We start from the raw sequence: 16143 nt of genomic DNA, 5'->3' as shown, positions 1-16143 counted from the left end.
GCCGATATCTATGACAGGGCGGCGGCCGAGCTGGAACCGCAGGGCTTCGACTGCGAGTGCCTGGGCGGCGGCCGCATCTCCCACCAGAGCCAGGAGAAGAAGATCCACGTCTACGGGTACTCGGTGGTGAGTAGCGCTGTGGTACCGCGGAAGCGGGAGAGCCCCGTGTGCGGCACCGGTGTGAGGTGGGCTGGGGTCGGGCTGCCCCTTCGCGGGGTGGCTGGCAGTCCTGGGGCCTCGTGCCCTGCTGCGTTGGATCAGAGTGCGGCTCCTCCTTCCTGGCGGCTGTGGCAGTGCCCATGCAGGTCCTGCTGCCCGGCACGGGGCGGTGGTGGGAGGCTGCGTGCAGACCGCAGCTGAACGGCCGCTGTGCTGCACTGGAGGTGCCTGCAGGAGCTGCAGTCCCACACTACTGCTTTCCCTCTACCCCTCACTAGTCAGTGCTTGCCTGCTTACCTTTGTCTGTCACTGTTCCCCTTCTCTGCTGAAGCTGTCATCTGCTCCTCAGGGAACTCTGAGTGCACTCTGAGGGTGGCAGTGACACCAGCTTTGCTCCCAGTTCCCATCTCCAGAGGTTACTCTTGCTGGTGGGTGGCACTGCACTCAGATGGGGGCTGTGCTGCCTGGCAGCCTTCTCCAGACTGAGCTGTGCATGGCCTGAGCCAGTGCTGTGCTTCAGTCGCAGCCATTCAGCTTGCACAGACATAGGGCCTGACCTTTCTCCCAGGGTATCTGATTGCTTTGACTGATTCAGTGGCTCACTAGGCTCTTCTGCAGGTGATAACTGCATCTGCTTTATTTCTGAATTCCCTTTCATCTTGCAGGGCTTTGGGCGAGCAAATCACTCTGTGACTACAGAGAAGCTGAAAGCCAAGTATCCAGATTATGAGATCACCTGGGCAGATGAAGGCTACTGATGTGACCTGGCAGGGCAGCAGCACCAGCCCGGAGCTGGTGGGATCGCTTCCAGCACTCATAAAATGGCAGCGGGGTCTCCATGCTCAGCAACGCCCTGAGTTCTGCTGGGCTTCTCTCTTGAACTCAATGCACTGATGAGCTTCCATCCTCTTGGGGAACTCGCCCATCTCTGCTGTCACCACACTTCCCATGTGCCATGGACTCTTCCCATCTCCCTGCCACAGAGCCGCAAAGCCTGCAGGCAAAGTCCTTACCTGGGTGAAGCTGGTGGGCGCTCGGCTTCCCCTGTGGCAAGGATTTGTCCATGTATATGTGAGAATTAAACATGTTGGGGAGCGCCGCTGGCCCTGCTTGGTTCTGTGTTAATGGCTCATCTCCTTCCTGCATGTCTGGTGGGTCTGGTGCTTCCTCACAGTGGGAGTGTGTGAGGAGCAAGTCCCCAGGCTTCCAGCTCTGCAGATGTCTGTTGGAGGCATGTTGACAGCAGAGTGCATGTCAGGATTAGCCTTGGGAGCAGCTGCAGTCAGTGAGATGGGCTCTGAAAATAGTGCCTATCCTGCAGCCCTGAGAGCACCAAGCAGAGCTGGGAGACAACTGCAAGAAAGGAATGGGTCCCCTTTGCCTGACGAAGGGAAGGGCAAAGCGTCTGCTTGGTCTTCTTGGGCAGAAGGAGCAGAGCAATGACAGTAGCCTGCAAGAATGTGCATCTTCATCTTCTGCCCCCAGCCACTGGGAAACAGCACAGTGCTTCCAGGGAGCATGGGCAGTGATTGATCACACCTCGGTCCTCCTTGAATTTAACTCTCTGGGTAGCTAGCACTGACTTCTGTGCCTTGGTATTTCCCAGCTTGCTCTTCCAGGAGAGCTTTCTGTTTACACTTCCATGGCGAAGGCAATATTGGGAATGAGGAGTTGGGTGAAGCAGCAGAGGAAGCTGCAGAAGTTTGGGTGTCAGGAGAGCTCAGGGTGCTGCAGATCAGGCTGGCTGCTTAGGTTGCTCCAGTGCTGCCTCATATGAGGGCAGGGAAGTTATTTGACATGGACAAGAATGGTTTGGGCTGGAAGGGATGTTAAAGATCACTGTTCTGACTCCCTGCTGTGGGCTGGGTGCAGCTCAGGCTGCCCAGGGTCCCATCCAGCCTGGTGTTGGGCACCTCCAGGGATGGGGCACCCACAGCTTCTCTGGGCCTCAGTGCCAGGGCCTCACCACTCGAGGAGTGAATTCCTCACATTTAGCCTAAATCTCCTCTTTCAATTTAGAGCACTTACCCTTTGTCCTGTCACTACACTCCCTGATAAAGTGTCCCCTGAGGCAGCATCTTGTCACCTTCACTCGGGAGGGATCAAACTACCCCAAGGAGAGACAAGGCACACAGCTCATGTCTGCAAGCAAGAAAGTCATCTGCCATAGAGAGCGTTGCAGCATAGTGCCCTGGTAAAGCAGCTGCTTCCTGGTATCAGGAGTCCCATTCCCTGAATCCAAACAGATACCGGGCATCAAACTCAGGAAAGAGAGAAGTGTTGTGGATCAGTGGGAAAAGCCCCACAGGGGATGCTCTGCAGTGTGGCTCGGTGCCCTCTGGGATGGCACATGGGGTGCCCCAGCCGGATTGACTGCTCTGTGTTCCTCACCTCCATGTGTCCCCTCTCGCACTCAGGAATCGGGCCCCATCTTTTACTACACCTGTTGCAATCGCACTGCGCAGCAGCACAGATAACAGAGGGGCTGAAGTCCAGAGAGGAGCAGATCCTGGGGAGCAGAATCCAGCCTGGGGCTTGTGGCATGGCTTCTCCTGGCTGCTGCCTCTCCCGACTCCCTTCTGCCCTCCTTGCATCCCTTCTGCCCGTGATGTCAGGGCTCACACTCCTCCTGGCCCTGCTGCTGCTGGGTAAGTTGATGCTGTGCTGGGGCAGTGCCTCGAGTTGTGCTGGGGGTGAGAGGGGCTATAGTTCTACAGGGCCTACCCATGCTTGCCCCACTGGGGGCTTGCTGCACATCGCAGCTCTGAAAGCTTTCCCAGCTTGGGGGGCAGAAATGCCCCTCTCCCCCCCCCCCCCCACCAGTTCTCTCCTCATGTAGGCACAATGGGGATTCCCTGGGGTGAGTGTGTGCTGGAAATGCCAGGGACAGTCTCTGTCAGGCTGGGCAACACTGATGGCTTTGCTCAGCATGAGGAAGGAATACCCAAACCTTCCCAGTTCTCCCCTAGATGGTGGCTGGGGCTTGGACTAGGGGTGTGATTTAATGGGGTGACAGCAGCAGGGTTGGTGCCACTGCCCTGGTGGTCTCTGGTGCTGAGTGCTGGTGCTGGGAGATGATGCCAATCCATGAGGCCAGGGAGGAAGCAGGACCCCAGGCCAGCTGGATTTGGCCTTACTCCAGGCTCTACGCTGGCTACCAGCCTGTTGGGCAGAGGTGGAGGTCCTATCAAGGGATGGTGCTGCTGAGAGCCCAGTGCTCTCCCACACAGGGTCCCAAATGGGGTTGCACAGATGCATGTAGCCTCTGTCACCCACAGTGACCCCTTGCCCAGCGCCTCCATGGGGTTTTCAGCCCTTCCTTTCTCTGGCAGCTGGGTCCATCCCCTCCAGCAGGGCTGCTGCTATCAACAGCTGTGGCAGTGTGGCTGAGCAGCACTGCGACTTTGTGTGCCACTGCGGTGACTGCTCCGATGAGAACCAGTGCGGTGAGTGCCTGTGAGCGGGTGATGGAATGCGGGCACCGCAGCTCCCCAGGCTGACCCAGCTGTGCCCTGATCCCTTACCTCAGGGTACCTGGGGATCTCGACCGTGCTCAGATCCCCCTTCACCTGTGATTTCGAGGATGATGACTGTGGCTGGCGGGATGTGAGCACCTCCACCTACAGATGGGTACGGGGCCGAGCCAGCCTGGACTCATGGGGCACAGGGCCACACTCAGACCACACCATGGGCACAGACCGGGGTAAGCAGAGGCTGCAGCGTGGGCTCTCACTCCTCTGGTCCAGGGTGCTTTGAGAGCACTAGATCTCCTGTCCCGGCAGGGTGCTGGAGCAAAGCCTGCAGGAGCAGTGCTGGCCACAGTGCCGGTACCGCTCCATGGGTGCAGCCCCCCCTCTGCTCTGCCCTCCTCAGGGTGGTTCATGGTGACAATGTCCCCACCGGCAAAGGCCACAGCCACTGCCTGGCTCCAGTCACCTGTCATGCAGGAGGCAACTGCCATGTGTGAGATATGGGCTTCCTACCACCTCTCAGGAAGTGGTGAGTGCACTCAGGATCCTGCAGTGGGTCCCGGGGCAAGGAGGCAACCACGGGGGCAATGGGGAGGGACAGAACACCTCAAGATAGGTCTCTGCCATCTCGCTCACCTCTTTCATGCCCTATACATGGAGGTGGCAGGACCTAAGTGTCCCCACCCCAGTCCAAGTCACCCCACAGCAGAGGCCCATTTCAGTGGCCACCTGTGGATTCTCTGCAGGGCTCAACCAGACTGCATGCCCGGTGTTGCGCCTGACTGCGGCATTTGGGAACACGGTGGTGGAGCTGTGGCGGAGCTCCGAGCACAGGGCTGAGGGCTGGCACCAGCTGGTGGCATACCCTGGCCGGATCAAGGGGCAGTTCCAGGTGAGATGGGGATGCTGGACTGCACCGGGAGCTGAGGCTGTCGGGGAGGCTCACTCAGCCCTCACCTCTCACTGCAGCTCACCTTCGCCCTGACACAGCAGCCCACGTGTGGGGCAGTGCTGGCACTCGATGACATCGTCTTCAGGAACTGCGGCTTGCCAGGTGAGTGCTGTGGCTGCTGGGATGGTGCTGGGACCCACCGAGGTGGTTAGCCTTGGTGTTCTGTGCAGGCTTTCCTGCTGCCCGTGATGCTCTGGGGTCAACTGTCCCAGCCAGGGCGCATAATGGGCAGAGAGAGTCCATCCCTTGGGTGTGGGGAGCAGCCTGGGGAACAGAGCAGAGAGCCCGGCACAGAGTGGTGCTGATGCTGTGTCCCACGGCCCAGCGGCTGGGCAGCAGAGCTGCGAGGCAGAGGAGAGCAACTGCAGCAAAGGATCCTGCCTGGCCCTGGACCGCTTCTGTGATGGCACCGATGACTGTGGGGACGGCTCCGATGAAGACGCAGAGCAGTGCCGTGAGCATCTCCAGCCCTGGGGCTGGGGGAGGCAGATGGGCAGAGGGTCTGAACCCATGGGACCATGGGTTGGCACGTGGATGGCATGAGTTATCCCAGCTCTGTCCCAGAGCTGCAGGGATAAAACCACCCAGCAGGTTCTGCACAGCCTATTGTGCAGCCCCTTGCCTGGGGAGGGCTAGCCTTCATCCATGTGTCACTACTCTCACTGTCCCACAGAGCTCTTCACCTTCTGCTCCTTCGAGGAAGATCTTTGCAGCTGGGAAGCAGAGGCTGGGCAGCCAGCATGGGGGAGGAACACGAGCATGGGCCTGGGGACCACCTCTGGTGTTCCCACCCGGGATCACAGCACCAACAGTGCTACAGGTGTGTGCTGGCAGTGGGTCCCCCATGTCTCCCACCATCCTTATTCCTTCTGCCTTTCTGACCACATGCCCAGCCCTGCTCAGAGCCATTCTGGTGTCTCCTCAGGCTATTTCCTCCACACCATCACAGCCAGCAGTGTGGCCAGGCTGAGCAGCCCCACTTTCCAGGCCACCAACTCCTGCTCTGTGAGTCACTATGGGCACTTGTGTGCAGGGCAGGGGACAGCACCCCTATGGGCATGGTGGTGGTGAGGGACAGGATCCCCATTTGCAGGGACCCCTGCATGGGGTCAGGGCTGCCATGGCTCTTCGCCTGGCGAGGACGATGGGTCTAGGGGTGGTTGGTGGCATCTCCAGTACCTAGTGGGAGCACTGAGCTTCTCCAGCCCCATGTGTGAGTGGCTCACTGCTACCACCCGGCCCCAGCTCGTGCTGTACTGTCATCTCCACGGCTCAGCCATCAGCAGCCTCAGCATCTCCTATGTGATCAACTCCACCGAGCACCTGGTCAGAGAGAGAACAGGGGACACAGGCAGCTGTTGGGTCCGTGAGCGAGTGGACTTCAATTTGACAGAGAGCTTCAAGGTGGGCTGGGACTGTGCTGGGTGAGTGGGGTACCCATGGCCCCTCTCAAACTGGGGGCCTGGCAGGGGCACTGCCCTGGCCCCAAAGCCTGCCCCTACAGCAGCCTCCACCAGCACTGCCCCAAGACAAGGGGCTCCCCCATGCCATGTCTCTGGTCTGTGCACCCCCAGCATGCTCTCATGGGACCAGTGATAAGGGTTGGACTGGGAACCAGAGGCCAGGGCTGAGCCTCCTGGTGCGTCCCCACATCCTCCATTTACAAATCCGCCCAGAGCCCAGAAACCACCCTGCAGGAGTGGGGAACAGTCCTCACACACACCATGTCACCCCACAACTTCCCCCCACCCATCTGCCCTCCCCTATGGCCACCCACCTGCCCAACGCCTCCCAGCTGTGGGGGCACCCGTATTGGCACCCCAGCAGCACCCGGTGGCACGCTGGGCAGCGGCAGGACATGGGACATGCACAAGGGCAGCACCACTACCCCAAACCCACTGCTTGCAGCCGCAGCATCACCCTAACCTCCACAAAGACCCTTCCCCAGGGGTGTGCTGACGACCACCGCGGTGCTTCCTACAGGTGCTGATCACAGGGGAGGCGGGCAGCGGGGGCACCGTGGCTGTGGACGACCTGGTCCTGTCTCCGGGCTGTGTGCTGCAGCAGGGTGAGCTGGGGTGGGGAGCACGTGGGGGGCTGCAGCTGGAAGGGCAGTGCTAGGGCAATGCCTGGAACCAGGCTCAGCCTCACACCCTCTCAGTGCCACCCTCTAGTCCGGGGCTTTTGCCATCAGAGCCAGCTCCCATGGAACTGCCAGGCTGGGCCCGTGCCAGCCCCTGCGCAGCAGAGGAATTCTCCTGCGACGATGGGGGCTGTGTCAGTGCCGAGCTGGCCTGTGACTTCGCCAAGGCGTGTGCTGATGGCTCCGATGAGAACAACTGTGGTGAGAGCCAGCAGTGGATGTGGGGCACCCAGCTCACCCTGCCTGCAGCCCTCGCAGTGCCGGGGGGTCCTGGAAGCACCGTGGCGTGGTTGTGCTGACCTATGGGTGTTGCAGGAGCGACCACCTTCGAGGAAGGGGCTGGGGGTTGGCACGACACCAGCGTGGGCCAGCTGCGCTGGGCTGTGCAGAGGGCCACCGAGCCCACGGCCATTGCCCTTGTGGGAGCAGGTGAGGCCATTCCCACCGCACAGACAGTGCTCCCCGGTCCCCAGGACTACAGAAGCCCGGGAGGCGCAGAGCCTGCTCCTGCTTGGGTGGAAGAATGTCCTCGTGGGAGGGGTAGAGGTGATGGGAACAGGGGGTGCTGTGCGGGGCTCTGCCCCCACCTCTCAGGCTGTTTCCTTGCCCAGGAGCTTTCTTGGCCCTTCAGAGAGGAGAAGGACAAATGGTGGCTCCCGCCAAGGTCCGCACACCTCTGCTGGGTCCCTCCGGCCTGGCCTGTGCCATGGAGATGAGCTACATCCTGCACAGCGGCCCCCAAGGTATCCCTGCCTGGCCGAGCCTTGCCAGCCCTGGCTGCAGGCTGGGTGGTGCTGGGCAATGCTGCCCTTGTCCCCAGCACCACCTCTTATGCTCAGGTTTCCTTGCTGTTGCTGTCATGGAGCACTCCACGGACATGACGCACCTGGCCTGGCACATGCGGGGGCACGGCAGCACAACCTGGGAGCACGTCCATGTCCCACTGGGGGAGAGGACCCGGCCCTTCCAGGTATGGCCAAGGGATGGCCTGGCTGGGTGCAGGGCCATGGCCACCAGGGCTCACTACCACCACTCCACAGGTCGAGCTGCTGGGGATGGCGGAGCTGCAGGACCCAGCGGAAATTGCCATCGACAACGTGACGTTTGTGCAGTGTGACCCTGGCACAGAGCCCCTGGGGGCTGCAGGTGCATGGGGACACACGGGCGTCTTGAGCTGCAGGGGCTGCTGGGTGCCCTCAGTGTCCCCAGCCCTGCAGCTGGTCTCTGGGCTGGGCTGAGCACACCTCCTGTCCCCAACTCTCACTGCTGCCTGGAGCAGGTGGCAGGGAGATGCGCCGGGTGCCTTATCTGCACTGCCGCCTCTCTCTGGGCAGAGCTGTCCTGCAACTTCGAGGCGGACCTGTGCGGCTGGTACCAGGACCGGGGCAGTGACTTCCAGTGGGTCCGCAGCACAGGGCAGGGGCAGGGCTCTGACCACACCACCGGATCGGGTAAGGGCCTGGCTCCTCTCATGCCATCCTGGGGCATGAGAGTGGCCCTGCTGCCCCAGTCCCCAGAGTTGGATATGCCTTGTGTGTCGTGGGCAGCCCTGGGAAGAGAGTAAGCTCAGCTGAACGGCAAAGGCACTCAGTCCCTGAACTGGGGACATAGCAATGAGAGAAGGATGGATGAGTGCAGCTCGGTTGTTCCCACTGTTCAGGATACTTCCTGGCCGCGGACCCCTCGGCACCATGGAGCCGTGGGCAGTGTGCACAGCTCATCACCTACAGCCAGGAGCCAGCTGCTGCCCCGCGCTGCCTCACCTTCTGGTACCGCCTGGCTGGCCCGCAGATCGGTATGTGACCCTCCGTCCTCACCAGCACGGCCCAGGCTCTGTGGTGCCATGTTGAGGCCAGATGCAACACCGGCTCCCACCGCCGCCCTCCTCCCAGGCACTCTGAGCCTCAAGCTGCAGCTGCAGGGAGCGGAGGAGACGGTGCTGTGGACTCAGCGGGGCAGCCAGGGCAGTGTGTGGCACCGCGGGCTGGCGACACTCCCTGCCACGGGGCAGCAGCACTACCGGGTGAGGGCAAGGGGTGTGAGGTGGCACGGGGCTGTGCCGGGCCGGGTCTCTGTGCCGGGGGGCACAGACCAGGCTACTCTGAAGCCGCTGTCTGGCCCGGCGGCAGCTGGCCTTCGAGGCCCTGCGGGACGGCTTTGTGGGCGATGTGGCGCTGGACGACGTGGCGCTGACGGCGGGTGCCTGCGGGGCCGAGCTCTCCTGCTCCTTTGAGGCGGGCGCCTGCGGGCTGGCGGGCAGTGGGCAGTGGTGGTGGCAGAGCGGTGGCACCGGCATCACCACTGGCCCCGTGGCTGACCACACCACTGGCACTACCACAGGTACTGGCGCTGGGGCTCTGGGTGCACTGCTGTCTACCCTGCCTGTATGGCTGCAACTCTCAGCCCACGGCCCCCAGCCACATGGGGGCTGCCCACGCAGATCAGTGCCCCCGGGAGAGCCAGGCATGGGCCAATCACAGCATGGGGTCTTCTTTATCACCAGGTCATTACATGGTGGTGAACACCAGCAAGCACTCGCTGCCCATGGGGCACGTGGCCACACTCAGCTCTGCGCTGTACCGGCGCTCTGTGCCTGCCCAGTGCCTGGCTTTCTGGTACCAGCTGAGTGCTGCAGCCCCAGGTGAGCCCTGTGTGCTCCAAGCCATGTCCCCCACTCAGCACGGGTTGGGTGCCATGGGCCGAGTGCTGCCCTGTGCCGTGAACATGCAGCATGGTGCCGTTCAGCATCTCCTTGCCCTGAGCAGGGACTCTCCACGTCCTTGTGGAGGAAAACGGTGAGCAGAGGAAGCTGTTCAGCATCAGTGCGATGGAGGGTGATACCTGGCACCGTGGGCACGTCACTGTTCAGGCAGACACAGATTGGAAGGTGAGGAAGGTCCCCAGGCAGCTCCCAGTGGGATGGAGGCTGCAGGAGGGGCCGTGCTGACAATGGGTATCCCCCCTACACTGCATGGCTGCCAGCCTTAGCATGCCCTCCCTGCAGGTGGTGTTTGAGGCGGTGGGAGCTGGGAATGAGCACAGCTACATGGCACTGGATGACCTGCATGTGTCAGATGGAGCCTGCCCTGAGCCAGGTGGAAGCATGTGTGCTGGGCACCCCATGGGGACACACGGCCATGGGGATGGGGACAGCCCTTCCATCCACCACTAGCACCAAGCAGAGCGTGTGTCTTAACCCATGTTTCCACCCAGCATCCTGTGACTTTGAGTGGGACACGTGTGGCTGGAGCAGCCCCTCAGATGAGCGCCTGCACGGCTTCGCCTGGGGCTGGAAGAGCGGCGTCCCCCTGGCCAAGTACCCTGGCCCCAAGCAGGACCACACCCTGGGCACAGAGGATGGTAGGAGACCCTCAGGGAGACCTGGTGTGGTTTGGGGGAAGCAGCAGGAGCTGAGGAGGGATGTGAATGTCCCCTCCACTGGGGATGGAGTGGAGGCCTAAACGAGCTGGGATGCAGATCGGTGCCTTCATCAGCTCTGTCCTGGCCCCAGGCATGGGCTGTTACATAAAGGACAGACCTCACGAGGGCTGTTGCCCCCAGTCAGCAGCACAGTCCTGCACACACTGTGTCAGCTGGCTGTACGGTGGCCCACAGCCTGAGCCCAAAGGCAGTGAGGAGCAGGGAGGACTGTGGCACAGGGGCCATCCTACATGCCACCCTGCCCTCCAGGTCACTACATGCACTTCGACACCCGTGTGCTGGGCGCAGGGGGCACCGCTGCCCGGCTGGAGAGCCAGCACCTCCCCGCCACCACTGCCGGCTGCCTGCACTTCTGGTACCACATGGACATCCCGGAGCACCTCTGTGAGAGCTGTCCCAGGGGTTGGGCAAGGGAGGGTGCTGCCCCTGGGGAGGGGGCTTTAGCCTACAGCGGGAGCCGGGGAACGGCTGGGAGCTCTGGGGTTGCAGCCTGGCACAGCTCTTGCAGGGCAGTGGGGTTCTGCCAGGCACTGCAGTCCCACAGAGGGCCTGGCTGCTCCTGTGGGCTCCGAGCTGCTGCTGATACAGGGACAGCTGTCCCCCTGTGCTGCAGCTGGCGGGGAGCTGCAGGTGAAGCTGCAGAGCGTGGAGGGGCAGCGCACAGCATGGAGCGTGGCAGGGCAGAGGAGCCAAGGCTGGCAAGGCAGCACGGTGCCTTTGGAGAGTCCCAGTGAGTTCCAGGTGAGCGGGTGCCCTCCCAGGATGCTGGGTGCCCTCCCTACACACCGAGCCCAGCATCGCACCTTCCCACACAGATTGTCTTTGAGATCACCTCGCAGATGTGGCCAATGGAGGGGACCGTGGCACTAGATGATATCGAGTACAGTGCCACTGGAGGCTGTGACTCCAACCCAGAGGCACCAGGGAAAGGTATGGGTCATCCCCAACAATATCACAAATTCTTTGTGACCGTGGTCCCTGCAAACCTGGCAGCATCTTTCTTCCTCTGTAGTGAAGTCTTCCAGTGGCTTTGTGGCAGAAGTGGTGCTTGGCCTGCTGCTGGCTGTCATCGTGCTGGCACTGGCGGCGGTTGGTTGCCGGTACTGGCTGAAGAGGAGAGCGCAGGGGAGCGGGATGGCTGTGGAGAGCAACACCCCTCAGGGCTTCGACAACATCACTTTTCGAGATGTAAGCAGCAGCTCTGGTGCTGGGGGATGTGCAGGACTCTTCCTGTTGGCTCAGTGCCCCCAGCAGCACCAAAACAATGCTTTCTAAAAGCTCAGCAAATCCCAGAAGGCATTCAATGAGCCCACGGCCTGCCAACACATCAGAGAGGGGCAAAGGGCTCTGCCCCTTATCTGAGCACTGGCAAATGAGTGACCCCAGGGCTGCGGGACTGACCTGGATACTTTGCTACTGTGATCAGGCATTTGTTCCAGAAACAGCTGAGGCTGCGCTCCTCCTCCCCACAGCCCCACTGGGGAGCAGGTCGTGCAAACATTGTTCCTTCTCCTCGAGCCAGCACCTTCCAACCTGCAGAGGCAGCTGAAACTACATTCAGTTTCCTTTGAGGAGATTGTGCCACACAGCCCCCAGCAGAGCCACCAATTCCCGCAGCTGTGCCGGGGCCGATCCCAAAGGATGGAGCCCTTCTGGCCTCGCAATGCAGCACGGCTGCTGGGCCCCCCACCCCATGCTGGCACATGGGTCATCACCCCCAGAACCTTATATTTCCTATCAGACTATGCTTACAGCAACCAACTCATGATGACCCTTCTTTACAGGACAAGGTCAGTATAGCGCAAGTGCCAAAAGAGCGGGATGAAGACTGAACTAAGACAGCACCACCCTCCACCTCCTCGTGCCCACGAGGTGCCCAGGGCAGAGCATCCCTCCCACAGAACCTCGCACTCCATCCAGCCTGCAGCTGCAGCCCCACAGCACGCTCACTACCCCACGTCTCACACCGCAGAGCAACAGCAGGCAGCAGCCCTGGGGGCACAGCGCGGCCATTTCCACCACTACCTCCACACACGTGGGAACAGCACTGCTGTTTTTTATAACATGAACTTTCCACACCACATGGAGATGGCGTGATGTGTCCATGCTTCGACACTCAGGGAGCGGGAGCTTCTTGCAGAACTGCCATCCCAGATGAGCAGGGTCCTGTTGGCTGCCCACTGCTCAGATGGAAGGGTAAAGTGTGCCATCGTGCAACCTCCAGGGTTTCCCAGTCCCAGGATTAAGCCCCAGGGAGCAGCCTAGCAGCTCCCAGGGCACAGGAGATCCCGGGCAGCCAGGTAGGACTGAATGGGGAGGGTGGAGGTGGTTGGGCAGGAAGCACTGTGCAGCACAGCTTGTTTCAAGGACTCTTCAGACTTCACATTTCAGTTTCATTGGGAAATGAAAAGCTCTCCCAAGGCACAGGCTGGGCTCAGGGCCACATCATCCACTGCAGCAGCCAGGCCCTGGCACACTCTTAAGCCCGGGATCACTCATTTTTTCCCCACAGCTTTAAAAACAATTTCATCCCCTTGCCCTTGGCAAGCCTGCCATGTAACTGCAACAGCAGACAAACCCGTTCAGCCTCTGCAGAGGCAAATGTCTCATTAACAAGTCTGCTCTCCTGAAACTTACACAGCTTGGCTGAAGGGAACACAGCATGCCACTGCTGTGGTTTGCAGAAGCCCGCCTTTCCTCTCATCCTGCTGCAGACAACTCTCTCTTCGGCTCTTTTCCACTTAGGGTATGCCAGAGTCACATCAAACACAGGTATTAAAGCTCCACCACTGCTCCCACTCTGGCAGTGCACAACAGGAAGGTTAACAAGGACATAAGGAGGGCTTTGGCTTCACATGAACGCCCCATTGTCTCTGCATCAGCCTTGATTTGTACAATGCCAGAGACTCTACTCACCTCCACACAAGATAAAAACAGAGTATTGATTTCATCTCTGGGCTGTAAGCCAAAGCTGCAGTGCTAATAGGCAGGGGAAGAAGCAGAGCAGTGAAGATGCTGTGACAACACCAGCTGTTACCCTGCACGCTTCAGGTAGATCCGTAACACTCCCAGAAGAGCAAGGGTGCTAAGAGCACCGGTACCATCCAACCACAGAAGTTTACAGCCAGCTGGTAAACACGAAGCAACCACCCTATGCAACTGAAGGGTATCAAACTTTATTATAGATCTCTTTAAAACAGGCTGGAAGGAACAAAAATGTCATTGCAATGCAGTGACTTAGTCATCATTTCAAATGCAGACACTGATCAAACCTCAACTCTCCCAAGTTATTTATAATATATCCCACCCTTCCCCAAAATTGCTCCAATCAAATGATCACATTTCAGACAGCTCCAAGTATCTTAACATTAGCTGCTTCTAAACACCAAGACGTACGTGTTTTCTGGCAAATTAGATGCAGTATTTTTTTTTGGGGGGGGGAGGGCTGGGGAGGTTTAGTTCATCAATCTCTGAAAAGGAGGAAGGAAAAAACAAAATCAGGACAATCGCTTCTTTAAGGTTGCCTTTTTACAGCAGGTACAGATTCTGCAGATTTCCCCCCCAAAGCAAGTCTGAAACCCTCTTGTTCAGCTTGGCAATATGAAGAGAGATTCCGGTGGTTAGGAAGAACCAGCCAGACGAGATCAGTCTGAGCAAACTGATTTCGAGGCTTTGTTGTCATTTCCCTTTGGGGCCAGTTTCGAGCGGTTTTCCAATATCCTTCCCACGCAGTTTAAGGCCTGGAGTAAGACAAAGGAGACAACCATCAGCTTTTGTGCACTCACTCATTCACAGCTTTAAAATCTTTGCTACAAAGGAGAGAGTGTCCACAAAAGAAGGCAAGGAAATCAAATTCAGAAGAATCATGCTTCAGCTCATAGGAGCATGAGAAGTGACAAGAAAGGCTCCAGTTAGCTCGTGAGTTGACTGTGTTTCTAAAAAATGGTATCTGAACAGGAGCTGAAGAGCCACATCAACACTAGTGGATGCAAGATACTTTCCTGAGTTAACATCAGACCTTCAAGCAGCACAGCATATCATGAATTTTTAGAGGGGCCATATACAATGTGTGGGTATGTCCCAAGGGCACATATCTACACATAACATTAGTGAGCAAAGGAGAATAAGAGCTTTGCATTCTTGTTTCAGTCAGCAGATACAAGCTTTTTATCAGCACGCAGCTTAATGACACCACAGCCTCAATAACCTACAGTCAGGAGCAGGTGCTGACACGGAAGTTTGAATAATTTAAAAGCACCGCTTAGACACTGGAAACACTGCTTGTGAAGTCTACTTTCTCAACTTACCAATGGCTCTTTCAATCTTGCCCATAACCTGGTTATTGGGGATTGCTCTTCCTGATTCGTAGTCAGCAATGACTTGTGGTTTTTCATTGATTTTCTAAAAAGAGATTATATGCCTCAAACATTGGCTCCACACAAAGTAAACACTCAGAACCAAACTCCCAGTACTCACTCAGATAAGTAACAACCTCTAATTATGCCAGAGGATAATTAGATTAGGATCAGAGGACACAGCACCTGCTTCTAAGCTTGCAGCGTGGTCAGTGAGATCCCTCCACAAACCAGGTGTCAGAGTGATAGTGACACATCCTGGACAGACTGCTCTTAGCATCCCAGGAGGAAAACCACCAAGTACTAAAGCTCGTTAGTAAAGCAATGAGCTTCTGAACACAGTATCAGGCACAGAGAATACAAAAAAACCTCACTGATGCTGAGCCCATGGGAAGAGGAGCAGGGAGAAGCCTCCAGCTCATCGGCAGTGACACTGCCTGGGCTCTAAGCAGATGTTCAAAGGCTGCAGGAATGATCCCCTAAGTCTACACAACTAATTCTCCTGGAGATTAGACATCAGAGACGCTACATTCACCAAACTTCATAGAACCCATGTGGAAACAGGAGAAAAGTCTAACTTCAGCTGCCACGAGGTGTCTGTATTCATCTCCAGACAGTAAGAGCAGGGGCCGGAGGATGCTGGGCAATACTTACTGTGGCCAAGTCCTTCTGTGTCATGCCCTTGCTCTGCCGACCCTGCTGGATTACTTTGCCCACCTCCAGGGGAACTCTGTCATGGTGCAGCTCTTCTGTCTCTCGGTCGAGCTTGGCTGTGTTCTTTGTGATGAAGTGTTGTTTGTTTTGGCCTGCTGCCCCTATCATTCAAAGCAAGAACAAAAAAACACAAGAACAAACAAAACAAGGCTCAGAGCTGCACCAAGAGGTATCAAAACACTCAGCTGCCCAGAATCCCAGGGAGTTTTCAAGGATTCATGCCAACATCAGCAGTGACCTCAACAGTATCCTGCCTGCCGAAGGTCAGGGAATGTCTTATCTCAATCCTGTTAAATGCTGACATCTAAACACAGTCATTCCAGGCCCTCCCTTTTCTCTACTGCAACATCTGAGCGTCACTCCATACATGCAAATTTTTGCTATTACTTGGGGATTTCATGTTCCAATTTCATTCCGTGCATGTATGTTTTTGCTACGGCACAGGGGGATTTAATATTTCAACTCGGGCCTTGTTTGCTTACTTACAAGGCCGCTTCCACCCAAGTTTCTGATGCTACTGAGAAGCAAGCAGTAACACTGCGTAGCTTTGCTGGAAGCCAGAGGTTCAGAAATACGCTGCTTGCTTTGTTACTTAACCAGAACACTGTGGCCAGTTTGAATCCCTAACGTCGGTGTCTGACGCTCAGCGCCGGGCCGCCCCGCCGCGTGCGCCTTGACGGCAGCGCGGGGAACAGCTTCACAATTCGCACCAGCCGGGAAATGGGGATTTTAAAGAGCTGCCCCACGGGGAGGCGGAGCAGCCACGGGACTTCTTCAGCGTGCGCGACCAGCAGAGGTACGGCCGCCGCCCGCCCATCTCCGGGATCCCGGGGCCGCGCCGTACTCACACTTCTTGGAGGTCTCCACGTCCTCTCCCCGCCGCTGCGCCGCCAGCACCGCCTGCGGGAG

General features: G+C 58.3%; 3 protein-coding genes across 3 annotated transcripts in view; 2 read left to right on the top strand and 1 right to left on the bottom strand.

Moving 5' to 3' along the window:
• On the top strand, positions 1 to 1272 carry PHPT1 (phosphohistidine phosphatase 1; the record flags this gene model as incomplete). The annotated part of the gene is made up of 2 exons (XM_010721109.1): positions 1 to 126; positions 825 to 1272. Coding segments are annotated over 2 exons (219 nt in total), but the record flags the coding sequence as incomplete, so codon positions are not given.
• Positions 1273 to 2357: 1085 nt separating this feature from the next.
• Positions 2358 to 12248, top strand: MAMDC4 (MAM domain containing 4; the record flags this gene model as incomplete). The annotated part of the gene is given in 30 exon segments (XM_010720683.2): positions 2358 to 2538; positions 2541 to 2807; positions 3492 to 3605; positions 3689 to 3862; positions 4033 to 4158; positions 4376 to 4521; positions 4599 to 4683; positions 4907 to 5035; positions 5255 to 5401; positions 5507 to 5586; positions 5827 to 5985; positions 6565 to 6649; positions 6776 to 6925; positions 7040 to 7153; positions 7336 to 7467; positions 7564 to 7694; positions 7765 to 7870; positions 8059 to 8175; positions 8385 to 8519; positions 8617 to 8747; positions 8854 to 9064; positions 9228 to 9365; positions 9490 to 9611; positions 9729 to 9819; positions 9938 to 10084; positions 10415 to 10549; positions 10779 to 10906; positions 10981 to 11095; positions 11178 to 11353; positions 11950 to 12248. Coding segments are annotated over 30 exon segments (4020 nt in total), but the record flags the coding sequence as incomplete, so codon positions are not given.
• A 1071-nt stretch (positions 12249 to 13319) lies between these two features.
• EDF1 (endothelial differentiation related factor 1) overlaps positions 13320 to 16143 on the bottom strand; it is a 3278-nt gene continuing 454 nt past the window's right edge. The window contains exons 2-5 of the mRNA XM_010721108.1: positions 16083 to 16143; positions 15175 to 15335; positions 14473 to 14566; positions 13320 to 13905 (exon numbers count right to left, since the gene is read on the bottom strand). Coding sequence (XP_010719410.1) covers positions 13844 to 13905; positions 14473 to 14566; positions 15175 to 15335; positions 16083 to 16143 — 378 coding nt within the window. The 3' untranslated portion in view covers positions 13320 to 13843. The remainder of the gene's footprint in view (positions 13906 to 14472; positions 14567 to 15174; positions 15336 to 16082) is intronic.

Source organism: Meleagris gallopavo, chromosome 19, assembly GCF_000146605.3.
Source record: "Meleagris gallopavo isolate NT-WF06-2002-E0010 breed Aviagen turkey brand Nicholas breeding stock chromosome 19, Turkey_5.1, whole genome shotgun sequence".
NCBI lineage: Eukaryota > Metazoa > Chordata > Aves > Galliformes > Phasianidae > Meleagris > Meleagris gallopavo.
The sequence above is the reverse complement of the archived record's forward strand: the minus strand, read 5'-3'. Positions and strand labels throughout refer to the sequence as shown.